This window comes from Hyperolius riggenbachi, chromosome 10 (genome assembly GCF_040937935.1).
Source record: "Hyperolius riggenbachi isolate aHypRig1 chromosome 10, aHypRig1.pri, whole genome shotgun sequence".
In the NCBI taxonomy this organism is placed as follows: domain Eukaryota; kingdom Metazoa; phylum Chordata; class Amphibia; order Anura; family Hyperoliidae; genus Hyperolius; species Hyperolius riggenbachi.
Window position 1 is genome coordinate 287681117 of NC_090655.1, and position 27341 is coordinate 287708457.

The 27341-nt window shown below is 48.6% G+C and overlaps 1 protein-coding gene across 1 annotated transcript; it reads right to left on the reverse strand.

Annotated features, from left to right (window-relative positions):
• Positions 1-4476: 4476 nt before the first annotated feature.
• Positions 4477-25595, reverse strand: LOC137537281 (oocyte zinc finger protein XlCOF22-like). Its single transcript, XM_068259361.1, has 5 exons — positions 25521-25595; positions 19712-19837; positions 19480-19626; positions 19074-19161; positions 4477-6288 (listed from the first exon to the last, which is right to left on the reverse strand). The coding sequence occupies exons 1-5, from the start codon at positions 25593-25595 to the stop codon at positions 5093-5095; spliced, it is 1632 nt and encodes a 543-aa protein (XP_068115462.1). The 3' UTR covers positions 4477-5092.
• Positions 25596-27341: the final 1746 nt, after the last annotated feature.

A 27341-nucleotide genomic window follows, 5' to 3' on the forward strand; every position in this document is an offset into this window, starting at 1 on the left:
ACATGTCGTAACATACAAGCTAAATTATAAAGGCAAATATTGGGGAGGTTGAGACCCCCCCCCCCCAGGCTCCTTGGGAGTTGTAATTTGGAGAAAGAGATTCTGGCTCTTGTATTTTCCATAGAAATTGGGAAATAGCCCTATTTAATAGCTGGATGTCGGCATGTTTGAGGAGGAGAGGGAGCACCTGCATGGGATAAAGGACTTTACCTTTCATTTTGACTAATGCTGCTCTGCCCATGAGGTTGAGAGGAAGGTTAAGCCATCCTTGGAGTTGAGATGTCAGTATACGGATGAGAGGGGTGATATTGAGGTTATATAGAGAGGATGGATCTTTGTGGAATTCATAATACATTAGTAGGTAAAATGTCCTTTGGTGACTTGCACATCTAGGATATTGTTTATGATTGCAGGAGGGGCTCTATTTGATAAAAATAATAGCTCGTTTTTAGAATTATTTATCCGGAAGCCGGATTCTTGGCCTATGTCTTGTATTCATTTAACCTCCTTGGCGGTATGGATGAGCTCAGCTCGTACATGACCACCGGAAGGCGCCGCTCAGGCCCCGCTGGGCTGATTTGCATAATTCTTTTTTTTAAACACGCAGCAAGCACTTCTCTTGCTGCGTGTTGTGGACGATCGCCGTCGCTCACCGCCGATGTGCCGCTACCCGCCACGTAACCGCTGACACCCCCCCCCCTCCGATACCCCTGCGCAGCCTGGCCAATCAGTGGCAGGCAGCGCTGAGGGGTGGATCGGGACTCCGTCATCGCGATCGTCGTCATGGCAACGGGGGAAGCCCTTAAGGCGATACCCGCTCAGAATGGGATTTCCTTACGTAGGTACGCGCCGGCGGCGATCGGAAGGGTGGGAGGGACGCCGCAGGGAGGGGGGCATCATGTAGCTAGCACTAGGCTAGCTACATGATTTAAAAAAAATATATAGATTTTAAAAAACTGCTGCGCCGCCACCCTGGCGCAATAAATAGAACGCCAGGGTGGTTAAATATCTTGGGTACCTGTTCTTCAGGATTATTTAGAAACGTAAGTCATCAGCAAAAAAGTATGTCATCAGTAAAAAGAGCCCGAGTGGTCCGCTCCTCCCCAATCATAATGCCTCCAATTAATTTGTCTAGTAGTCTGGCCAGGGGTTCAAGGACAATATTAAATAAAAGGGGGGGAGGGGGCACCCCTGTTGAGTACCTTTTTGCAATAAGAAAGGAGAAGACAGGAAACCAGGGGTGTATATGCGGGCTTTAGGAGTTTGATACATTGACCTATAGAGGTTCATAAAGTTGCCTGAAAACCCCATTTTCAAGAGAACAAGGTCCAACCATTTCCAATTTACCTCGTCAAAAGCTTTATGTGCATCTAATAGTAGGACTGCACTTTTTTGGTATGTTGTAGGGTAAGCTTTGACTTGTTCAAGGATGGTGAGTAGTTTCCTGATATTGGAAACTGCTGATCGCTCTTGTGTGAAACCAACTTGGTTGGGGTGAATGAGTTTGGGCATATATGGGGCTAGTCTGTTAGCCATTAGCTTTGTTAGGAGTTTAAGGTCCTGGTTTATAAGGGATACAGGGCGGTAGGATTCGGCTTTGGTGGGGTCCTTGTTCTTGAAGATCAGTTTGATATAAGTTTCATTGGCTGAAGATAGAAATTGGCTTTCTCTTAGGATCTTCTCATATACGTCCACTAGGGTAGGGGATATGTCTTTTTGGAGGATTTTATAGAATACAGAGGATAGACCATCAGGTCCTGGCGCTTTGTTATTTGATAAGTTGTTAATGACAGAAGTGATCTCTGAGGCTGTGACCGGGGCGTTGAGATCTTCTAGCTCATCTTGGCTAAGGGTCTTCAGTGGGGCTCTTTCTAACCATGATAAACTGTTGTTTTCATCACAGGGGGTAGGAGAAGAATAAAGCTCCCCGAAGAATTTAGAGAAAATGTCATTTATATCTTTGGGATGATGTATAAGTTCCCCACGGTCATTCTGAAGCATTGAGATAGGAGAGGGAGTGAATCTACCTTTTCCTAGAGTAGCCAGAAGTTTCCCGGCTTTGTTACCAAATTTGAAAAATTGAAGGGCCTGATCTGGTTTGGTGAAAGCTTCTCTCATTTTCATCCACTTATCTGACAAAGATTTAGCTTTCAGCCATTGGGATCTAAGATGAGGGGAGGGGGGTTGTTTGTATTGTGTGTAAGCCTGTCTAGTGAGTTGTAATTGCTGGTTATATTTATGAAACATTAAGCGTTCCTTAGAGCTGGTGTGGGCTAATATCCGGCCTCTGAGCACAGCCTTGCCGGTGTCCCAGAACAGATGGGGGTCTTTCTGATGTTGAGAATTAATTTCTTTGTATTCAAACCACCATGATTGGAGTAGGGAATGAAATGCTTCATCGCTGTATAAATGAGAGGGGAATCGCCTGATATAGTCAGATCCTCTATGGTCTAAAAGGTTTATGGATATAGGGGAGTGGTCCAATCTGGAGCATAGTGAAGCAGATAGAAAAAGATAGTCTATCCTAGAGAAGGATTCATGTGGGGAGGAGTAGAAGGAATACTCTCTATCATAAGGATGAAGAGATCTCCAAGTGTCTTGTAAGGATAAAGAGGTAGCAAATTCGGACAAAGCAGTGGGCTTAACCGAGTCTGCAGCGATTTTGGAGGTATTAAACTTCCTATCTACAAGTATGTGCACAACATCATTAAACTCTCCCCCTACTAACAGTTGTTGAGGATTGATAGATAGTATATGAGAATGGATATGTTTGAAATAATTATTTTTCCCTTCATGGGGACCATATAGGTTAAATATTGTTAAAGGGTGATCAGGCAAGTTGATTCTGATCGCCACACATCTACCCTCATTGTCATTGAAGATGTGATACACCGTAGCATTCATTTTATTGCTGATTAGAATGAGAACTCCAGCTTTTTATTGATCGCTGGAGAGCCAATGCATTTAGAAAACCCATTTTTTGTTCATAAATTGCATTTCTTGAGCCCCTAGGTGTGTCTCCTGTAAAAGAGCAATATCAGCATTGATATGCTTAAGATGTCTTAAAACTTGTGCTCGTTTTACCGGAGACCTCAGACCTTTAACATTCCATGAAGCCACTTTCATAATACAGGTACTTCAAGGAAGGAGTGTATGGTGGCGAGCAGTGCCAAAACCTGAAGAAACAGAGAGATATGTATAGCAAATATTATTGTACATGCATTGAGAACGATAGACCCCAGAGAGAGCAATCAAAAAACAAAAGTAGGAGAACCAGAAAAAACGTATGCTCCAACAGTTTGGTAGTGATCCATTCCAGAAAAGGAAGGCGCTAAGTGACGGAGATCGGTGTGGTATAGTTGGGGGGAGCAAATCCAACTTCCCAAAATCAAAAAATAACAAACTATGAAAAAACAAAGAAGCATGGACTTCACTTCTTCCCTGTAGCTCCAAAGCAGCTTTGCATCCGAAGCCAGAGAAGACACAGGCCGCGGCAGGAGGATTAGACCAACATATGTGAAAAGAGTCAGGCAGGATCATCTCTTGAAGATGGAGCGGGAGAGGCAGCTTTGCGGTTGGGAGAGGAGAATGGAGCCAGGAGGTAGGTATCAGCTTCCTTGGGGTTTTTGAAGATGCAAAATTTCTCATCATCCTCCATTATTTTAAGAGTGGCAGGATATAGGAAAGAAAGGCTTTAGTGAAGGCTTTAGTGAAGGCCTGGCGTCTCTGGGATACTTCATAAGAATAATCACTGAACAACCTGATAGGTTTATCTTGGTGGAGGAGTGGTTGATTCAGAGATTGGAAAGCTCTGAGGATCTTGGCTGTGTTATAGTCCAAGTAGTGCACCATGACAAGCCGTGGAGTGGCTTTGGGGGATTCCGGCTTAGGTGGGCCTGCTCTATGGGCTCTTTCCACTTTAAAGTCCCCCTCCAAAGATAATGGCTGGGGGAGAGTAGACTCACAGAGCTCAGGAAGCGTGTCAGGGCGGATGTTCTCTGGCAGGCCCACTACGAGGAGATTATTACGCCTTGATCTATTCTCCAAGTCCTCAATGCGATCATGAGAAATAGCATTTTGTTTCATAGGATAGTCTATTTTATTGAATGCTTTATCCAAGTCTCCTTCGCATTGTTCAATGCGGTGATCTGCGTCATCTAGTCTAGCGGAGTGTTTCTGCAGCTCTTTAGTGATGGACGTTAGAGACTTAGAGACGGACTTCCCCACCATAGCTTCTAGATCTGGGGCCAGAAGTTTCATCATTTCTTTGGCCAGGGCTTTGTAGTATAAGGGTGGTGGGGCTCTCTTACCGTCCCCCGAGGGTGTATCAGAGTCCTCTCCCCAGTCGGGTTGTGAGGCCTGGGAGTCAGAATGCGAGCCGCACATTCCTGTACCAGGCGCCATCTTGCCTCATGGTGTCTGCTGCGCTGTGTCACCTCGTGTGTTGGCAGAGCGGGTGAGATAACGGTCCATGAATGATGTCTCCGTGAGCAGGAGACTGTAGGCCACCCGGAGATATAATCCTCACATGTGTGGATGGGTTATTGCACCGCCGCGGGCTGGCAGGCTTAACGAAGCTCCGCTACTTGCTTCCTCCCATACAGGCGCCAGAACCAGAAGTCCGTCCCCCATTTTTATATTTTTACCTGGTTTCTACTTCCTGTAAAACATCACTTCCTGTAATATAAGCGTCATTTCCTGTAATATAAGCGTCACTTCCTGTAATATAAGCGTCACTTCCTGGTTCCTTTGGCTTTCTGTCAAAACGTCTGTTAAACGCTGAGTAAACTCTCAACAAACGCACAATATATGGTAGCAGAGCGTATAACCAGCCAACGCCACAACCTGGAAAATGCCTGACGTACGCTAGGGACCAACGCTTACAAACGCCTGCAACTGCTGGAGGAACTGAAGGAGTTTAATATAGACAGTCAAAGTGCAGAAACTATCCAATGTACTGAGCAGCATGAAAGAGTCCTCGGATTCAGTGTAAGAATGCTGCCATATGCGATTTGCAAGAAGTAAAACAAACATTGGAAAACAACACTTATGGCCAAAACATTTCCAGCACTCAATACACAAATATGGCTTCTCACCTGTGTGACTTCTCATGTCTCATAAGGCTTCCTTTCACTCCAAAACATTTCCCACACAAAGCACATGAATATGGCTTCTCACCAGTGTGAGATCTCTCATGACTGACAAGGTCTGATTTCTGTCCAAAACATTTCCCACACTCAGCACATGAATAGGGCTTCTCACCAGTGTGATATCTCTCATGTGTGACAAGGTTTCCTTTATGTCCAAAACATTTCCCACACTCGGCACATGAATAGGGCTTCTCACCAGTGTGAGATCTCTCATGTATGACAAGATGTGATTTCCATACAAAACATTTCCCACACTCAGCACATGAATAGGGCTTCTCACCAGTGTGAGATCTCTCATGACTGACAAGGTCTGATTTCTGTCCAAAACATTTCCCACACAAAGCACATGAATAGGGCTTCTCACCAGTGTGAGATCTCTCATGTGTTCCAAGGTTTCCTTTATGTCCAAAACATTTCCCACACTCGGCACATGAATAAGGCTTCTCACCAGTGTGAGATCTCTCATGTGTGACAAGGTATGATTTCTGTCCAAAACATTTCCCACACACAGCACATGAATAGGGCTTCTCTCCAGTGTGATATCTCTCATGTCTGACAAAGTTTGATTTATGTCCAAAACATTTCCCACACTCAGCACATGAATAGGGCTTCTCACCAGTGTGAGATCTCTCATGACTGTCAAGTTTTGATTTATGTCCAAAACATTTCCCACACTCAGCACATGAATAGGGCTTCTCACCAGTGTGAGATCTCTCATGTCTGACACAGTTTGATTTATCTCCGAAACATTTCCCACACTCAGCACATGAATAGGGCTTCTCACCAGTGTGAGATCTTTCATGACTAACAAGGTTTGATTTCTGTCCAAAACATTTCCCACACTCAGCACATGAATAGCGCTTCACACCCGTGTGAGATCTCTCATGTTTGACAAGGTTTGATTTCTGTCCAAAACATTCCCCACATGTGGAACAGGAATAAGACCCTCCAGCAGGGTGAGAGCTGTGCTGGGTATGAGGCCCCTCAGGGTTAGACAGGTGAAGGGAGTCTGGGGGAATATTTGGGGTCACCAGGATATCTGCAGGAGACTCTTGTCCAGTGACATCATCATCCATTGTACAGTCTGTGGATACAGAGAGACGAGTCTCTGAGAGGTTCCTGATGCTGGGACTCCGTGCTGCAAATAGAGAAACATCATCACTTCCTGTTAGAGAATTTTGAGTGGAGGAGCAATTATCATTAGGGAGGGTCAGTGAGCTGCTGATAATTCCAAAATGATGCAAAGATGATGCAGATTGGAAATGGGCCAGATGCAGCATCTGCATAACTCTGCATATAATTATAATATAATTTGCACCATCTCAGAGTTATGGGCATGTCACTGACCATCGCTAGTTATCAGCCTGACAGAGAACTGCAGAAGGTTGTGCTCATTACAGGCGGCCAATCACATGACAATAACTTTGCGTGCACATTTTCTGTATCTTGAAATTTGAACAATAAAATACATTTCCTGAGAAATGTGATTATCTGCATACAATTTGCATTATACTTGCATACAACTACAGAGTTAAATACATCTCATTGACCTCCCTACACATAAAGCATTGGCCATACATGGAAAGCAATTTATTGCAGAGCTTGATGAGACAATGGCAGCAATGTGTTACTCCTGTGACAACAGACCTATATGTACTTATAGCAAGAGATCTGTGTTATGTTTGTAGAGCAATGTGGTGTCACTTACACATTCTTATTACCATTGTATCCTCGTGTCATTCATATGCCCCTTGTAATGTCCCTTTATCTCTCTCTTGTCCCCAATTGTGCAAATAAAGATATTGTGACGTTACACAACACTAAATTATAGGAGCTGCGAGGAATTCTCCATTTATGTCATGGAGATCCCAAACCACTAATACTTCTGTAGCTGGATATACTGTACATACATATATACTCCTATATATACAGTATTGCCGCATTCCTCCTCCCATCCTTCTGTCTAATAAGAAACCAAGCAGCTGAACACTGCAGCTCCTATTGGACAGGAGATCAAAGGAGGCGGGGAATGGGTTTGGCTAGAAATCACTGTGCCCCCCTGTAAAACCTGGGAAACCCCTCCAGCTTTTTAACAAACCGGACATGACCCAATTTTTATTTTATTAATTAATTAGTTATGTCCATGAAGTTCCTCTTCCAGCCCCTCCTCTGCCTCTCCTGTGTGTCCCTCCTCAGTGCCTCCTCTGCCTCTCCTGTGTGTCTCCCCTCACTGCCTCCTCTGCCTCTCCTGTGTGTCCCCCCTCACTGCCTCATCTGCCTCTTCTGTGTGTCCCCCTCAGTGCCTCCTCTGCCTCTCCTGTGTGTCCCCCTCACTGCCTCCTCTGCCTCTCCTGTGTATCCCCCCCTCAGTGCCTCCTCTGCCTCTCCTGTGTGTCCCCTTCAGTGCCTCCACTGCCTCTCCTGTGTGTCCCCTTCACTGCCTCCTCTGCCTCTCCTGTGTGTCCCCTTCACTGCCTCCTCTGCCTCTCCTGTGTGTCCCCTTCACTGCCTCCTCTGCCTCTCCTGTGTGTCCCCTCACTGCCTCCTCTGCCTCTCCTGTGTGTCCCCTTCACTGCCTTCTCTGCCTCTCCTGTGTGTCCCCTTCACTGCCTCCTCTGCCTCTCCTGTGTGTCCCCTTCACTGCCTCTTCTGCCTCTCCTGTGTGTCCCCTTCACTGCCTCCTCTGCCTCTCCTGTGTGTCCCCTTCACTGCCTCCTCTGCCTCTCCTGTGTGTCCCCTTCACTGCCTTATCTGCCTCTCCTGTGTGTCCCCTTCACTGCCTCCTCTGCCTCTCCTGTGTGTCCCCTTCACTGCCTCCTCTGCCTCTCCTGTGTGTTCCCTTCACTGCCTCCTCTGCCTCGCCTGTGTGTCCCCTTCACTGCCTACTCTGCCTCTCCTGTGTGCCCCCTTCACTGCCTCCTCTGCCTCTCCTGTGTGCCCCCTTCACTGCCTCCTCTGCCTCTCCTGTGTGTCTTCTTCACTGCATCTCCTGTGTGTCCCCCTCAGTGCCTCCTCTGCCTTTCCTGTGTGTCCCCCCTCACTGCTTCCTCTGCCTCTCCTGTGTGTCCCCTTCGGTGCCTCCTCTGTCTCTCCTGTGTGTCCCCTCCAGTGCCTCCTCTGCCTCTCCTGTGTGTCCCCTTCACTGCCTCCTCTGCCTCTCCTGTGTGTCCCCTCCGGTTCCTCTGCCTCTCCTGTGTGTCCCCTCCAGTTCCTCCTCTATCTCCACCCCCCCACACACACACAGTTATTTCTGTGCCTGTGTGAGAGCCCCCTTCAGGACCTCCTGTGTGAATAGCAGGCATTCTACCCCCTGTAAGTCATTATCACCCAGGTTCTGCCATGAGAAGCTCTCAGGCTCGGTCACATTTGAGCTGGAACATAAATTTGCCTTCCCAAAACAGAAGGTATTTGTGATTATTCAGGTTGGAGTGAGCAAATGATGTCTCCCACAATGCATCACTGCAGAATATGCAAATCATCCCTTTGCTGTCCCTGAAAGCTAAAACAAGCTGACACATCATTGCATTCCAGCGGATCTGCGGGTGTGTTCAGCTTTCAGGGTCAACATAAGGATGATTAGCATATTCAGCAGTGGTGCATTGTGGGACATCTCAAATGCTCTCTCCAACCTGAATAAGCACAAATACTTTCTGTGTTAAATGAACATTATCGAAGTTTACGTTTTTTCCAGACGCCCCTCAGGAGTTAGAAGGGACTTAGTAATGGTAGATAATGGTAGAAAAAAAAAAAGACATCCATCAGCTTATCAGACCTTGCATAGTGCTAGGACAGTGCAGTGGTGTCGGGTTCCCCTATACAGCTTATCAGACCTTGCATAGTGCTAGGACAGTGCAGTGGTGTCACGTTCCTCTATTCAGCTTATCAGACCTTGCATAGTGCTAGGACAGCGCAGTGGTGTCATGTTCCTCTATTCAGCTTATCAGACCTTGCATAGTGCTAGGACAGTGCAGTGGTGACGGGTTCCTCTATTCAGCTCATCAGACCTTGTATAGTGCTAGGACAGTGCAGTGGTGACGGGTTCCTCTGTTCAGCTTATCAGACCTTGCATAGTGCTAGGACAGTGCAGTGGTGTCGGGTTCCTCTATTCAGCTTATCAGACCTTGCATAGTGCTAGGACAGTGCAGTGGTGTCGGGTTCCCCTATTCAGCTTATCAGACCTTGCATAGTGGTAGGACAGTGCAGTGGTGTCGGGTTCCTCTATTCAGCTTATCAGACCTTGCATAGTGCTAGGACAGTGCAGTGGTGTCGGGTTCCTCTATTCAGCTTATCAGACCTTGCATAGTGCTAGGACAGTGCAGTCGTGTCTGGTTCCTCTATTCAGCTTATCAGACCTTGCATAGTGCTAGGACAGTGCAGTGGTGACGGGTTCCTCTATTCAGCTTATCAGACCTCGCATAGTGCTGGGACAGTGCAGTGGTGTCGGGTTCCTCTAATCAGCTTATCAGGTGTTGCATAGTGCTAGGACTGTGCAGTGGTGTCGGGTTCCTCTATACAGCTTATCAGACCACTGCACTGTCCTAGCAATATGCAAGGTCTGATAAGCTGAATTTTCTTTTACTACCACTATCTGCCATTACTAGGTCCATTTTAACTCCTAAAGGGCTTCAGAAAAAAACGTAAACTTTGATAGTATTCCTTTAACCCTCTGGGCGATACAATTATATCGGCCAGGAGGTGGCGCAGCACTATTTTTTAAAAATTTTTATTTTTTAAATCATGTAGCGAGCCCAGGGCTCGCTACATGATAGCCACAGCGCAGCGGCATCCCCCCACCCACTCCGATCGCCTTCGGCGATCAGAGTAAGCAGGAAATCCCGTTCAGAACGGGATTTCCTGCTGGGCTTCCCCGGTCGCCATGGCGACGGGGCGGGATGACGTCACCGACGTCATGGACGACGTGACGTCGGAGGGAGTCCCGATCCACCCCTCAGCGCTGCCTGGCACTGATTGGCCAGGCTGCGCAAGGGGTCGGGGAGGGGGGGGGGGCTGCACGGCACGGCGAGCGGCGGCGGATCGGCAGCGATCAGAAGTTACACGCAGCTAGCAAAGTGCTAGCTGCGTGTAACAAAAAAAAATTATGCAAATCGGCCCACCAGGGCCTGAGAAATCCTCCTGCGCGATATACCCCGAGCTCAGCTCGGGATTATCGCTCAGGAGGTTAAGGAGCAACATTTTTGTCTTGCATAGCATTCTAGTAAGAGGGCTTGTTGGTCCTTTGTAGCCCCTTACACACTCCTGGGAGTTCTGGTTCCCCATGAGCTTGCTGGGCAATCTGTAAATGTGAGCTGGAGTAACAGGAGGACAGCGGATGTGATGTAACATGTGCTGTGACTTTCTGTCCTTGTCATGGCTATCTATGCCACGTGTGATTTCTGTCACTGCGATGGGCACAGCATACATCTCCACACTACTGATGGACGAACATCGCGAATTAATGTTCACGGACTATTCACAGACTTTTATGCAAATGTTTCCCAACAGAACGTTCGCGGAGACTCCATTGCCTTTCACACTATCCAAAAACCAGGGCAGCTGCATGGCGGAGGGGGAAAAATTGCAAAATTTACCTCCAAAATATGTATTTTACACAAAGGCTTTATTTAGAGGCAGAGGCTATAAACAGAACCAGAGACAAAGAAGAATTAGACTTATACATACCTGAGGCTTCCTCCAGCACCATAAGCCTGGATCGCTCCCACGCCGCCATCCTCCGCTGCCTCTGTCCACCGGTACCGGGTCCGTACTTTCAACCAGTCGAGCCAGACGACACAAGTGCAGTGCGCTCCCTCCGTACTGCTCAGGCGCATGCGTACAAAGCCGGAGGGAGCCCCTGCGCATGCGTACAACTGGTCACGTCCGATGGAAGTGACAGGACCCGGTACCGGCGATAGAGGCAGCGGAGGATGGTGGCGTGGGAGCAATCCAGGTTTATTGAGCTAGAGGAAGCCCAAAATATGTACAACACCTTTTTCCATTTTCAGGTATGCTTCGTCTCTGGTTCCCTTTAAATATTTGGCTTATACCTGCCTAATTTTTTTTAAGTACACAGCAATCACAAAATATGCTGCTTGTGCAGTGTGGGCCTAACACTGCACTACAAGCTCAACAGTGATGTGAAAGGCTTTGTGTGAGACAATGTCAGGTGACAATATTGTTACAGTACAATACGGTCACTCAACCACTATTTTTGCACAGTGACAGGCTGTAACAGCCACACACTACACTACACTATACTAAACAGGTGATGTAAATAAGCTGCACACCACAAACAACAACAAAATAACAGCAGGATCAGTCCTCAAAAGGACATTTGGGGTCCCTAGTTGGTGAACTGCAAAAAGCGGAACACCTATGGAAACGGCTACACAGCACTGAATAACACAGAACACTCTCAGCAAGCTATCTCTCTGTCCCCCAATCAGTAGCACAGCTCTCCGTACACTGACTGAAGGCACACAGCTACACAGCACTGAATAACACAGAACACTGTCAGCAAGCTATCTCTCTGTCCCTCAATCAGCAGCACAGCTCTCCCTACACTGACTGAAGGCACACAGCTACACAGCACTGAATAACACAGAACACTGTCAGCAAGCTATCTCTCTGTCCCTCAATCAGCAGCACAGCTCTCCCTACACTGACTCCAGGCACACAGCTACACAGCACTGAATAACACAGAACACTGTCAGCAAGCTATCTCTCTGTCCCTCAATCAGCAGCACAGCTCTCCCTACACTGACTGAAGGCACACAGCTACACAGCACTGGATTACACAGAACAATGTCAGCAAGCTATCTCTCTATCCCTCAATCAGCAGCACAGCTCTCCCTACACTGACTGAAGGCACACAGCTACACAGCACTGGATTACACAGAACAATGTCAGCAAGCTATCTCTCTGTCCCCCAATCAGCAGCACAGCTCTCCCTACACTGACTGAAGGCACACAGCTACACAGCACTGAATAACACAGAACACTGTCAGCAAGCTATATCTCTGTCCCTCAATCAGCAGCACAGCTCTCCCTACACTGACTGAAGGCACACAGCTACACAGCACTGAATAAAACAGAACAATGTTAGCAAGCTATCTCTCTGTCCCTCACTCAGCAGCACAGCTCTCCCTACACTGACTGAAGGCACACAGCTACACAGCACTGAATAACACAGAACACTGTCAGCAACCTATCTCTCTGTCCCTCACTCAGCAGCACAGCTCTCCCTACACTGACTCCAGGCACACAGCTACACAGCACTGAATAACACAGAGCACTGTCAGCAAGCTATCTCTCTGTCCCTCAATCAGCAGCACAGCTCTCCCTACACTGACTGAAGGCACACAGCTACACAGCACTGAATAACACAGAACACTGTCAGCAAGCTATCTCTCTGTTCCTCACTCAGCAGCACAGCTCTCCCTACACTGACTGAAGGCACACAGCTACACAGCACTGAATAACACAGAACACTGTCAGCAAGCTATCCCTCTGTCCCTCAATCAGCAGCACAGCTCTCGCTACACGGACTCCAGGCACACAGCTACACAGCACTGAATAACACAGAACACTGTCAGCAACCTATCTCTCTGTCCCTCACTCAGCAGCACAGCTCTCCCTACACTGACTCCAGGCACACAGCTACACAGCACTGAATAACACAGAGCACTGTCAGCAAGATATCTCTCTGTCCCTCAATCAGCAGCACAGCTCTCCCTACACTGACTCCAGGCACACAGCTACACTGCACTGAATAACACAGAGCACTGTCAGCAAGCTATCTCTCTGTCCCTCAATCAGCAGCACAGCTCTCCCTACACTGACTGAAGGCACACAGCTACACAGCACTGAATAAAACAGAACAATGTTAGCAAGCTATCTCTCTGTCCCTCACTCAGCAGCACAGCTCTCCCTACACTGACTGAAGGCACACAGCTACACAGCACTGAATAACACAGAACACTGTCAGCAAGCTATCCCTCTGTCCCTCAATCAGCAGCACAGCTCTCCCTACATGGACTCCAGGCACACAGCTACACAGCACTGAATAACACAGAACACTGTCAGCAACCTATCTCTCTGTCCCTCACTCAGCAGCACAGCTCTCCCTACACTGACTCCAGGCACACAGCTACACAGCACTGAATAACACAGAGCACTGTCAGCAAGCTATCTCTCTGTCCCTCAATCAGCAGCACAGCTCTCCCTACACTGACTCCAGGCACACAGCTACACTGCACTGAATAACACAGAGCACTGTCAGCAAGCTATCTCTCTGCCCCTCACTCAGCAGCACAGCTCTCCCTACACTGACTCCAGTCTGACTGTAAAATAGCTGCTGCCAGGTTCCTTTCTTTTACAGGCGTGTGGCCCATATGGTAAAAATGGTTAATTGGCTGTCCTGACTTGAAGTAGAAATAAAGGATGCAGGAGCCCTTTTGAAAAAAACAGCACTACAATTCTATCGGGCATCAAAATTTTACATTCTTGCCACTAATCAGGCTTCTTGGGGAGCAAAAATGTACCTTTTTTCTTGCTTTTCCTGGCTGTGTGGCTAAAGGGGGGAGGGAGGTTACTGATTAGGGGAAATTTAGGGTTAGGCACCACCTGGGGAGGGATCTGTGTGAGAGAAGGCCTGGTTTAGCCATAGTGAATATTACAGTACAGTAAATACTACAGATAGTTTACTATAAAAATCCAGTAGTAGAATATGGCTTATTTTAGCGATATTCTACTAGCAGCAATTCCCTGCGCCCTTTTTCCAGGCGTCTTTTTTCATGTATACAATCTCTCCCACCAGACCTGAGGTTGAAGGGTCAAAATATGGCACCATGTTAAAGTATGGGGCGAACGTGAACTTAGCATAAGGTTTGTGGTAAATACCAACGGCTAATGTTTGCTGTGAGCTGTCCACTGATGTGAACTGCAGGATATCACTAGTCAGAATATGCTTAGCACAGGATCCATTGACATGTCCATTTGCCGGTTGAAGGCTTAGTGAGAACAGAGCCTTATACACTCAGGAGATGGGAGGAGTCAGGCAGTGGGTGCAGGGTAGTAAAGCAAGCCTGACATACTGAGGTGATGGGAGGAGTCAGGCAGTGGGTGCAGGGCACTAAAGCAAGCCTGACATACTGAGGTGATGGGAGGAGTCAGGCAGTGGGTGCAGGGTAGTAAAGCAAGCCTGACATACGGAGGTGATGGGAGGAGTCGGGCAGTGAGTGCAGGGTAGTAAAGCAAGCCTGACATACTGAGGTGATGGGAGGAGTCAGGCAGTGGGTGCAGGGCACAAAAGGAAGCCTGACATACTGAGGTGATGGGAGGAGTCAGGCAGTAGGTGCAGGGCACTAAAGCAAGCCTGTCATACTGAGGTGATAGGAGGAGTCAGGCAGTGGGTGCAGGGTAGTAAAGCAAGCCTGACTTACTGAGTTGATGGGAGGAGTCAGGCAGTGGGTGCAGGGTAGTAAAGCAAGCCTGACATACTGAGGTGATGGGAGGAGTCAGGCAGTGGGGGCAGGGTAGTAAAGCAAGCCTGACTTACTGAATTGATGGGAGGAGTCAGGCAGTGAGTGCAGGGTAGTAAAGCAAGCCTGACATACTGAGGTGATGGGAGGAGTCAGGCAGTGGGGGCAGGGTAGTAAAGCAAGCCTGACATACCGAGATGATGGAAGGAGTCAGGCAGTGGGGGCAGGGTAGTAAAGCAAGCCTGACTTACTGAGATGATGGGAGGAGTCAGGCAGTGGTTGCAGGGTAGTAAAGCAAGCCTGACATACTGAGGTGATGGGAGGAGTCAGGCAGTGGGGGCAGGGTAGTAAAGCAAGCCAGAAATACTGAGGTGATGGGAGGAGTCAGGCAGTGAGTGCAGGGTAGGAAAGCAAGCCTGACATACTGAGATGATGGAAGGAGTCAGGCAGTGGGTGCAGGGTAGTAAAGCAAGCCTGACTTACTGAGTTGATGGGAGGAGTCAGGGAGTGGGTGCAGGGTAGGAAAGCAAGCCTGACTTACTGAGTTGATGGGAGGAGTCAGGTAGTGAGTGCAGGATAGGAAAGCAAGCCTGACATACTGAGGTGATGGGAGGAGTCAGGCAGTGGGTGCAGGGTAGTAAAGCAATCCTGATATACTGAGGTGATGGGAGGAGTCTGGCAGTGGGTGCAGGGTAGTAAAGCAATCCTGATATACTGAGGTGATGGGAGGAGTCAGGCAGTGGGTGCAGGGTAGTAAAGCAAGCCTAGCATACTGAGGTGATGGGAGGAGTCAGGCAGTGGGGGCAGGGTACTAGAGCAAGCCTGACATATTGAGGTAATGGGAGGAGTCAGGCAGTGGGTGCAGGGCACTAAAGCAAGCCTGGCATACTGAGGTGATGGGAGGAGTCAGGCAGTGGGTGCAGGGTAGTAAAGCAAGCCTGACATACTGAGGTGATGGGAGGTGTCAGGCAGTGGGTGCAGGGTAGTAAAGCAAGCCTGACATACTGAGGTGATGGGAGGAGTCAGGCAGTGGGTACAGGGCAGTAAAGCAAGCCTGACATACTGAGGTGATGGGAGGAGTCAGGCAGTGGGTGCAGGGTAGTAAAGCAAGCCTGACATACTGAGGTGATGGGAGGAGTCAGGCAGTGGGTGCAGGGTAGTAAAGCAAGCCTGACATACCAAGGTGATGGGAGGAGTCAGGCAGTGGGTGCAGGGTAGTAAAGCAAGCCTAGCATACTGAGGTGATGGGAGGAGTCAGGCAGTGGGTGCAGGGTAGTAAAGCAAGCCTGACATACTGAGGTGATGGGAGGAGTCAGGCAGTGGGGGCAGGGTAGTAAAGCAAGCCTGACATACCAAGGTGATGGGAGGAGTCAGGCAGTGGGTGCAGGGTAGTAAAGCAAGCCTAGCATACTGAGGTGATGGGAGGAGTCAGGCAGTGGGTGCAGGGTAGTAAAGCAAGCCTGACATGCTGAGGTGATGGGAGAGTCAGGCAGTGGGGGCAGGGTACTAGAGCAAGCCTGACATATTGAGGTGATGGGAGGAGTCAGGCAGTGGGTGCAGGGCACTAAAGCAAGCCAGACATACTGAGATGATGGGAGGAGTCAGGCAGTGGGCGGGCACTAAAGCAAGCCTGACATACTGAGGTGATGGGAGGAGTCAGGCAGTGGGGGCAGGGTACTAGAGCAAGCCTGACATATTGAGGTAATGGGAGGAGTCAGGCAGTGGGTGCAGGGCAGTAAAGCAAGCCTGACATACCGAGGTGATGGGAGGAGTCAGGCAGTGGGGGCAGGGTAGTAAAGCAAGCCTGACATACTGAGGTGATGGGAGGAGTCAGGCAGTGGGTGCAGGGTAGTAAAGCAAGCCTGACATACAGAGGTGATGGGAGGAGTCAGGCAGTGGGTGCAGGGCAGTAAAGCAAGCCTGACATACCGAGGTGATGGGAGGAGTCAGGCAGTGGGTGCAGGGTAGTAAAGCAAGCCTGACATACTGAGGTGATGGGAGGAGTCAGGCAGTGGGGGCAGGGTAGTAAAGCAAGCCTGACATACTGAGGTGATGGGAGGAGTCAGGCAGTGGGTGCATGGTAGTAAAGCAAGCCTGACATACAGAGGTGATGGGAGGAGTCAGGCAGTGGGTGCGGGGCAGTAAAGCAAGCCTGACATACCGAGGTGATGGGAGGAGTCAGGCAGTGGGAGCAGGGCACTAAAGCAAGCCTGACATACTGAGGTGATGGGAGGAGTCAGGCAGTGGGTGCAGGGTAGTAAAGCAAGCCTGTCAGCCATTTCACACTGGTGGCTGCTTCTTCCGAGGCTGCATTGCTTTATAGCCATACTTGTGGGTGTGTAAACCCAGCGCTGCATACTCACCTACAGATGATGTCAGCATACTCCGCCTCTGGGTGTAAGGCTGTGCGCCTCAGTTGTGTCAGACACAGGAAGAGCTGAGACGCAGGCAATTCTCCATAGATCTAAGCAAACAGGGATCACACTAAGGTGGCTGAACAATGACATAAGGGCATCAGCGCTGGAACTAAATTAGCAGAAATGTAACATTATTAGGTTATTCAGTGCTGCTGACACCAGCAAGCGGCCCTTGCTACAGTGTCAGAGGAAAGGAGGGCAGCCCAGTGTGAGAGAATAAAGAGACCTTTCCCTTCCCCAGGGTGTCTGTACTGCTATTGTTAGTAAGCGGTCACCCAATACTGTCATGTATGGTAGTTATAGATGGCAAAAATCTAACATGAGCACATAGCATAACCCCTAATATGGCCAGTCTGTGATCAGCGACATAACAGCAATACAGATACACATTTATTCTATATACACTGCTGATTACTCACCTGTTCTGCCCTCTGTAACATTGTCCTCCTCTTTACTTGTCCTCATCATGTCACCCTTCTCCATAGACTGCTGATCACTCCTCACATACGTCTCTTCTTCCTCCTCTTTACTTGTCCTCATCATGTCACCCTCCTGCATAGACTGCCGATCACTCCTCACATACGTCTCTTCTTCCTCTTTACTTGTCCTCATCATGTCACCCTCCTCCATAGACTGCTGATCACTCCTCACATACGTCTCTTCTTCTTCCTCTTTACATGTCCTCATCATGTCACCCTCCTCCATAGACTGCTGATCACTCCTCACATATGTCTCTTCTTCTTCCTCTTTACTTGTCCTCATCATGTCACCCTCCTCCATAGACTGCTGATCACTCCTCACATACGTCTCTTCTTCTTCCTCTTTACATGTCCTCATCATGTCACCCTCCTCCATAGACTGCTGATCACTCCTCACATATGTCTCTTCTTCTTCCTCTTTACTTGTCCTCATCATGTCACCCTTCTCCATAGACTGCTGATCACTCCTCACATACATCTCTTCTTCTTCCTCTTTACTTGTCCTCATCATGTCACCCGCCTCCATAGACAGCTGATCACTCCTCACATACGTCTCTTCTTCTTCCTCTTTACTTGTCCTCATCATGTCACCCTCCTCCATAGACTGCTGATCACTCCTCACATATGTCTCTTCATCTTCCTCTTTACTTGTCCTCATCATGTCACCCTCCTCCACAGACTGCTGATCACTCCTCACATATGTTTCTTCTTCCTCTTTACATGTCCTCATCATGTCACCCTCCTCCATAGACTGCTGATCACTCCTCACATATGTCTCTTCTTCTTCCTCTTTACTTGTCCTCATCATGTCACCCTCCTCCATAGACTGCTGATCACTCCTCACATATGTCTCTTCTTCCTCTTTACTTGTCCTCATCATGTCACCCTCCTCCATAGACTGCTGATCACTCCTCACATATGTCTCTTCTTCCTCTTTACTTGTCCTCATCATGTCACCCTCCACCAGAGACTGCTGATCACTCCTCACATACGTCTCTTCTTCCTCTTTACTTGTCCTCATGTCACCCTCCACCATAGACTGCTGATCACTCCTCACATATGTTTCTTCTTCCTCTTTACATGTCCTCATCATGTCACCCTCCTCCACAGATTTCTGATCACTCCTCACATAAGTCTCTTCTTCTTCCTCTTTACTTGTCCTCATCATGTCACCCTCCTCCCTAGACTGCTGATCACTCCTCACATACATCTCTTCTTCTTCCTCTTTACATGTCCTCATCAGGTCACCCTCCTCCATAAACTGCTGATCACTCCTCACATATGTCTCTTCTTCTTCCTCTTTAATTGTCCTCATCATGTCACCCTCCTCCATAGACTGCTGATCACTCCTCACATACGTCTCCTCTTCTTCCTCTTTACTTGTCCTCATCATGTCACCCTCCTCCACAGACTGCTGATCACTCCTCACATATGTTTCTTCTTCTTCCTCTTTAATTGTCCTCATCATGTCACCCTCCTCCATAGACTGCTGATCACTTCTCACATACGTCTCCTCTTCTTCCTCTTTACTTGTCCTCATCATGTCACCCTCCTCCATAGACTGCTGATCACTCCTCACATATGTCTCTTCTTCTTCCTCTTTAATCACATCATTTCCTTGTATAAGTTCTCCATCCTAAGTGCACAAAGTGAGAGATAATGTAAAATGTAAAACACAGATAACAGCATACTCAGGAGAAAAGAATGTATCATGGTTTGGAGTCTCTGGGGAACCTCAGCCCCACCTACCTGATAATGGTGGGGGATGGTGTGATCTTCCTGTAGACAATCCTGGGAATAAAGAGGACCTGTACATCTCTCTGGTGGGTCTCTGTTACTGGATACATCTGTAGGAAACGCACACACTGACTGAATACATTGTCTCTATGTGTTTATTAGATGATATTTGTGAGTGGGGGGGGGGGGGGGGATCTTGGTCTGCACTCTTCTTTACAAAACATGAAAGTCTCCTCTTACCGGTTGATGTGAAGGGAGACATATTCTCCATCATGGTGTCCTTGTAGAGGTCCTTGTGTCCTTCTATATACTGGCACCCCTCAATGGAGGAACAGAAAGCGACATCCTGACACCCTTCAGGAACCTGACACATACAATGATACAGTCACCACCCAGACACACCCCTTGCTTTTACTGCATAATATCCCATAATTCCCAGCACCGCTCACCTCTCCTATCAGCAGCTCCATCATCTTCCTGGTGACTTCCAGAATCTTCTCCTTATTGCGTCTTCCAGAGTGAGGTGGGGGCACTGTGATGGTCACGTGATCACCAGACTTTACTGGAGGAAAACTCTGTATAGAAAGACCAACAATAATGTCACATGATCTCCCAGAATCCTCCTCACCTCCCCAGTCAGCTGTGTAAGGGCCGGGAAAAGGTTTCCCAGCACTAGAGGTGGAGAGTTCAAAGTGCCCCCCTCCGGTTGTGTAGTCCCCCCTCCCCCCAGTGTAGGTAGCAGATGGAGCCCCAGTATTACAGGAAAACTCATTTATAAAAATATTTAAATCAAACCTCTGAGGGATGTTCATAAATGATTTCTCCTATGTGGGTGGGGAGTGGCAGCATTAAAGTTACTTAGAAGAAGACAGCAGCGCTAAACCTGCACATTAACCTCCCCAGCGGTATGGACAGAAATGTCCATCCATAAAAACATGTTATGAACAGTATAAACGTGCATACACATCAAAACTCTCCTGCACTGTATACTAGACCCTTGCTTGACACATTTTGGCAAGTTACAGGAAAAAAAAAAAGTTTTAAAAATACATTTTATCACTTTTTGCAAAGAAATCCTGGGAAAATTGAACGCCGGGGAGGTTAATCAAAAAATCCAATTTAGTGGCCATGCTGTGGGTTTTCAGCAGTACCGATATATAAGGCAGCATGGTGGCGTAGTAGTTAGCTGTCTCGCCTTGCATCACTGGGTCCCCAATCACAGCCAAGGCACTATCTGCATGGAGTTTGTATGTGCTCCCCATGTCTGTGTGGGTTTCCTCCATGCACTCCGGTTTCCTCCCTCATGCCAAAAACAACAATTTAACTGTCTCCCCCCTAAATTGCCCCCAGACTATGATACATACATAGACTACAGACATATGTCTCTGGTAGGGATTAGATAGTAAGCACCTCTGAGGGACATGACAATATGTACTCTGTACAGCGCTGCGGAAAATGTCGGCACTATATAAATAGTAAATAATAATAAGACAGCTCAAATGTAGTGGTGGGTTTAGTAAATGCAGCACCGTTCAATATCCGTCCAGTGTACCTGCAATAAACAGGCTCAAGATAGCGCATTTACATGGAACTTAATTGCCACCTCCAACCACCGTGTCTTTCAATATTACAAAACCTTGCTGAGCTCTGTGATTGTGAGCAAACCTTGCACCCCCCTTATACACAATGCTCAGCAGATATACAGCCAGTCAGGTGTTACAGCATCTACTTGTACCCAAACTGGACTGCAGGCTGGTGAAGATCACCTCAGAAAATCAGAGACACACTCAGAAGCATCCAGAGTTTGCCAGCATGTAAAAGTATGTATGGTCATCAGGCCTGGTCTCCTGCAGTATGTGTGGTCATCAGGCATGGTCTCCAGCAGTATGTGTGGTCATCAGGCCTGGTCTCCTGCAGCATCATACATTACCCTGCAGTGTGTGTGGCCATCAGGTCTGGTCTCCTGCAGTATGTGTGGTCATCAGGCCTGGTCTCCTGCAGTATGTGTGGTCATCAAGCCTGGTCTCCTGCAGTATGTGTGGTCATCAAGCCTGGTCTCCTGCAGTGTGTGTGGTCATCAGGCCTGGTCTCCTGCAGCACCTTTCATTACCCTGCAGCATGTGTGGTCATCAGGCCCGGTCTCCTGCAGTATGTGTGGTCATCAGGCCTGGTCTCCTGCAGCATCATACATTGCCCTGCAGCATGTGTGGTCATCAGGCCTTGTCTCCTGCAGCATCATACATTACCCTGCAGAATGTGTGGTCATCAGTCCTGGTCTCCTGCAGCATCATACATTACCCTGCAGTATGTGTGGTCATCAGGCTCGGTCTCCTGCAGTATGTGTGGTCATCAGGCCTGGTCTCCTGCAGCATCATACCTTACCCTGCAGTATGTGTGGTCATCAGGCCTGGTCTCTTGCAGCGCCATACCTTACCCTGCAGAACGTGTGATCATCAGGCCCGGTCTCCTGCAGTATGTGTGGTCATCAGGCCTTGTCTCTGCAGCGTCATATATTACCCTGCAGTATGTGAGGTCATCAGAACTGGTCTCCTGCAGTATGTGTGGTAATCAGGCCTGGTCTCTTGCAGCATCATACATTACCCTGCAGTATGTGTGGTCATCAGGCCTGGTCTCTTGCAGCATCATACATTACCCTGCAGTATGTAAGGTCATCAGGCCTGGTCTCTTGCAGCGTCATACATTACCCAGCAGTATATGTGGCCATCAGGCCTGGTCTCTGCAGCGTCATACATTACCCAGCAGTGTATGCGGCCATTAGGCCTGGTCTCTGCAGCATCATACATTACCCTGCAGTATGTGTGGTCATCAGGCCTGGTCTCCTGCAGCATTCCACATTAACCTGCAGAATATGTGGCCATCAGGTCTGGTCTCCTGCAGTATGTGTGGTATTCAGGCCTGGTCTCCTGCAGTATGTGCGGTCATCAGGCCTGACCTCCTGCAGCATCATACATTAACCTGCAGTATGTGTGGTCATCAGGCCTGGTCTCCTGCAGCATCATACATTACCCTGCAGTATGTGTGGTCATCAGGCCTGGTCTCCTGCAGCATCATATATTACCCTGCAGTATGTGTGGTCATCAGGCCTGGTCTCCTGCAGCGTCATATATTACCCTGCAGTATGTGAGGTCATCAGGCCTGGTCTCCTGCATCGTCATACGTGGTCATCAGGCCTGGTCTCTGCGGCGTCATATATTACCCTGCAGTATGTGTGGTCATCAGGCCTGGTCTCCTGCAGTATATGTGGTCATCAGGCCTGGTCTCCTGCAGTATGTGTGGCCATCAGGCCTGGTCTCCTGCAGCATCATACATTAACCTGCAGTATGTGTGGTCATCAGGCCTGGTCTCCTGCAGCGTCATATTACCCTGCAGTATGTGAGGTCATCAGGCCTGGTCTCCCGCATCGTCATACGTTACCCAGCAGTATATATGGCCATCAGGCCTGGTCTCCTGCAGCGTCATACATTAACCTGCAGTATGTGTGGTCATCAGGCCTGGTCTCTGCAGCATCATATATTACCCTGCAGTATGTGTGGTCATCAGGCCTGGTCGTGTTTTAACCTGTAAAGGGCAGATATCACACTACATTCTTAAATGTATGGAATAAAGCACTTTAAAATGTCCGGCGTGTGTACACATCGATCAGGTAATGTAAGGGTTAGGCCCGCGTCACACTGACAGACGAAACGTTGTGTTTTCAGCACCGCAAACAACTGCAAAGAGCATTAGTAATAACCTCAGGGGAGCCAATCATTGTTTTTACTAGTTGTCACCCTCAAGACATAAATGTTAGTCTTCTCTGTGGTAATATTTGTGTGGTGGTGTGTAGTGGTCGCCGTGCTTGTGCGCACGTTCACGGGAGTGCAGGCGATGGCGGTTATCCAGCCCCTATACGCAGGTCAGGTGGCAGATGGGTTAATAGTATCTGCAATAACCACTTTATAAATATAGGCCCTGCCTGTGAGGCCTTATACGGGGCAGTAGTGGATACTAGATGCCAGTAGTGCTTCTGGACTCTCAGCTGTTTTATTTGTTTGGAAACTGAGTGTCACTTCATGCAGGTCAGGTGACTGATGGGTTTATACTATCTACAACTATCACGTCACAATATAGGCCCTATAGGGGGGGCAGTAGTGGATACTAGAGGATAGTGGTGGTGAAGGATTATTGGGTTATCTATTATTATTATTTATATAGTGCCGACATCTTCTGCAGCGCTGTACAGAGTATATTGCCTTGTCACTAACTGTCCCTCGGAGGAGCTCTCAATCTAATCCTACCATAGTCATATGTCTATGTATGTATCATCTAGTGCATGTATCATAGCCTAGGGACATTTTTTTAGGGGGAAGCCAATTAACGTATCTTTATGTTTTTGGGATGTGAGAGGAAACCGGAGTGCCTGGAGGAAACCCACACAGACACAGGGAGAACATATAAACTCCTTGCAGATGTTGACCTGACTGGGATTCAAACTAGGGACCCAGCACTGCAAGGTGAGAGTGCTAACCACTACGCCACGGTGCTGGTAGTCGGTGCACTACTAGGACCAGCAGACCGGTTTCCAATGGCCAACGTGTGCACTGGACACAGGGACTGCAATATAACAATAGCAATAAAACCAATAAAACAGCACTTATGAGGGCTATTATGCAAGGTACTGTACCACCAGCAGCAGTGTGCACACCTGTGCCCAACAGCTAAAGTCACTGCACTGGACAGTCAGACACACAGAACTGCAATATAACAATAGCAAGAAAACCAATGTATCAGCCTTTATAAGGGCTGTTGGGTGTTCAGGACGCTGTACTAGCAGCAAGAAACTCCACTGGGGACACAGAACAGAGGACTATCTGACCTCTGAGGGAAACACATGCATACTTGGAGGAGAGAGCTACTACCAGGAACCAATGCAGACAGCAAGAAACAGCTATGGCAAGACAGTAAATAAAAGTGGGAAAGCCCTGTTGAGCCTGTGCCGGAGCCTCGGCCTATACATAATGAATGAGAGAACCAGGGGTGACTCTCTTGGGAGATTTACTATGAAATCCCACACGGGAAGCATTGTGGTGGACTATGTCATCCCAGACACACAACCCATAAACATCATAGTCACCCCTGAAACACACCTGTCAGACCACATCCCATTACTGCTGTACCTGAAATCCACCGATAAACCAACCACACAGCAGCCTCACCAGACCGGTCTCTACAAGCTGCCACCACCCTTCAAATGGCCCAAACAGTCTGCCACCGAATACACCAACATGACCAACACTGCCAAAATCCAAGAACTGCTGACAAACTTTCATACCAACCTATATGACCCAAACCAACAGGGTGTCAGCCAAGCAGTGAAGGACTTCAGTAACATCTTATATACCATGGCAGTACTCACTGGCCTCAAGCAGACCAACATCCAAGATCCACAAATAAACAGTCCCAAAAATGTTGTGACAGTGAATGCAAGACTCTCTGTAACTCTCTAAGGACAGCCTCTAACCAAAAGCACCGAGACCCCGACAACCGGGACCTAAGGGAAGCCCACAACCACCTACAGAGGCAATACAAAGACACCCTCAGAGGCAAAAATCAGAGCCACATCTCCCACAAACTCCAACAGCTGGAGGACTCCCCCCTCCAGGACAACTCATTCTGGGAGACCTGGAACCATATTGGCAAAAAGCCCCAGAATAGTCCTCTTCATATCCAAAATGGCCACATCTGGCTCCACTACTTCAGGGACCTCTACAGAGACATCCCAGGAAATGCCCAAACCCCGGAACAGAAACAGCTGCAGAACTGAAGGACATGGAGGAGACAATCAAGGACTTCCAAACCCTCTGGATGCACCAATCACGGTGCAGGAAATAAGAGAAAGGATAAAGATGATAAAATGTTTGGCTGTGGTCACACTAGGGACGGTGCTGTCCGCTTTGCACAGCACATTGCTCTGTGCGCTTTGCTAGGTACAGCCTTTTCCATTGTTTCTAATGTAACAAGTTCACATCTATGCGCTTTGCTACTGTCTGAGAAACGTAGCATTGCTTGCATTTCTGTGCATTGTGCTGTAAAGCGCAGAGCGAGGCAAGTGAATGGGTGCGCTATTTAAGCGCATATAAGCGTATGCAGTTTCACCCCTAATTAAAAAAAAAAATTGAAAAGAAAACAAATCTTTATTGACAACCGCTACATCAAATAAGCACACATGCTGAAAAAAGTAGCCCTGCACTTACTCACCTCCCCGGAATCCAGCGCTGCAATTTTCCCTCCGTCCACCAGGGTGGCGCTGAAACCCTGTAGTGAGATTGCCATCTGTCGTCATGACAATGACCTACGATCTCACCAGAGGGATGCCTCCAAGGTCAGGAAGGAGAGTGGCTCCCGGCATCTGGATCCCGGAGGAGGTGAGTTGAAATGCCTGCTGCATGCAATACTCTGCACAGAGCTCCCGGCAGCTACCACAAGACAGGCTCGGGGTTACCAATCTGAGCTGTGGTTTTCCACCCAAAGCCTGACTCAGGGTTACCGCTAAGGAGGTTATACCTCATCCTAAGTGCAAAGCCCTCATAACAACCATCCACAAGAATAGGGACCAATATGATCCAGCTAACTACAGAGGAATCCGTGTCAGGAGCACACTGGGGAAACTGTTCAACAGCCTCATCAATAAAAGGCTCCTCTCCTTCCTCACACAGCAGGACGTACTCAGCAAAAGCCAAGCCGGGTTCATGCCAAACCACCGCACCACCGACCACATCCACACACTGCCCAGCCTCATCAAGACCCATGTCCACTGCTCACACGGCAAATACACCACACCACCGACCACATCTACACACTGCCCAGCCTCATCAAGACCCATGTCCACAGCTCACACGGCAAATACACCGCACCACCGACCACCTCTACACACTGCACTGCCTCATCATACCCATGTCCACAGCTCACACGGCAAATACACCGCACCACCGACCACATCTACACACTGCCCAGCCTCATCATACCCATGTCCACTGCTCACACGGCAAATACACCACACCACCGACCACATCTACACACTGCCCAGCACCATCATACCCATGTCCACAGCTCACACGGCAAATACACCACACCACCGACCACATCTACACACTGCACAGCCCCATCAAGACCCATGTCCACTGCTCACACGGCAAATACACTGCGCCACCGACCACATCTACACACTGCACAGCCTCATCATACCCATGTCCACTGCTCACACGGCAAATACACCACACCACCGACCACATCTACACACTGCACAGCCCCATCAAGACCCATGTCCACAGCTCACACGGCAAATACACCGCACCACCGACCACATCTCCACACTGTACAGCCTCATCAAGACCCATGTCCACTGCTCACACGGCAAATACACCGCACCACCGACCACATCTCCACACTGTACAGCCTCATCAAGACCCATGTCCACTGCTCACACGGCAAATACACTGCACCACCGACCACATCTCCACACTGCACAGCCTCATCATATCCATGTCCACTGCTCACATGGCAAATACAGCGCACCACCGACCTCATCTCCACACTGTACAGCACCATCAACACCCATGTCCACAGCTTACACAGCAAAATATATGCTTGCTTTGTGGATTTAAAAATGGCATTTGACTATGTGTGGCACCCAGGCCTTTTCCTAAAACTCCTAGAGAGTGGAAAAGGAGGAAAACCTATGATGTCATTAAGAGTTTAGAAACCAGAAATCAATGCAGTGTGAAAATGGACGGGAAGAGAAGCGCGTTCTTCAAGCAGCATGAAGGAGTCAGGCAGGGCTGCAGTCTAAGCCCAACACTCATATACATTAACTGGCTGTAGATCTGGAGTCCTCCCAGCTCTAGGCCTCCTCCTGCATGACCGTGAGGTGAAGTTCCTGCTGTATGCAGATGACCTCCTGCTGCTCTCCCCAACAGAGAGGGGCCTACAGGATAGCCTGGCAGTACTGGAGAGTTTCTGCACCACATGGACACTGTCCATCAACCCGAAGAAGACAAAAGTGATGGTGTTCCAGAGGAA

Coding starts and splice junctions, on each gene's coding strand:
- LOC137537281 (XM_068259361.1), bottom strand. CDS start 25,595: ATGGCAATCTCACTACAGGGTTTCAGCGCCACCCTGGTGGACGGAGGG. Junction 19,838..25,520: donor CAGCGCTGGATTCCGGGGAG/GTGAGTAAGTGC, acceptor CTTTCTATACAG/AGTTTTCCTCCAGTAAAGTC. Junction 19,627..19,711: donor TGGAGCTGCTGATAGGAGAG/GTGAGCGGTGCT, acceptor TGTATGTGTCAG/GTTCCTGAAGGGTGTCAGGA.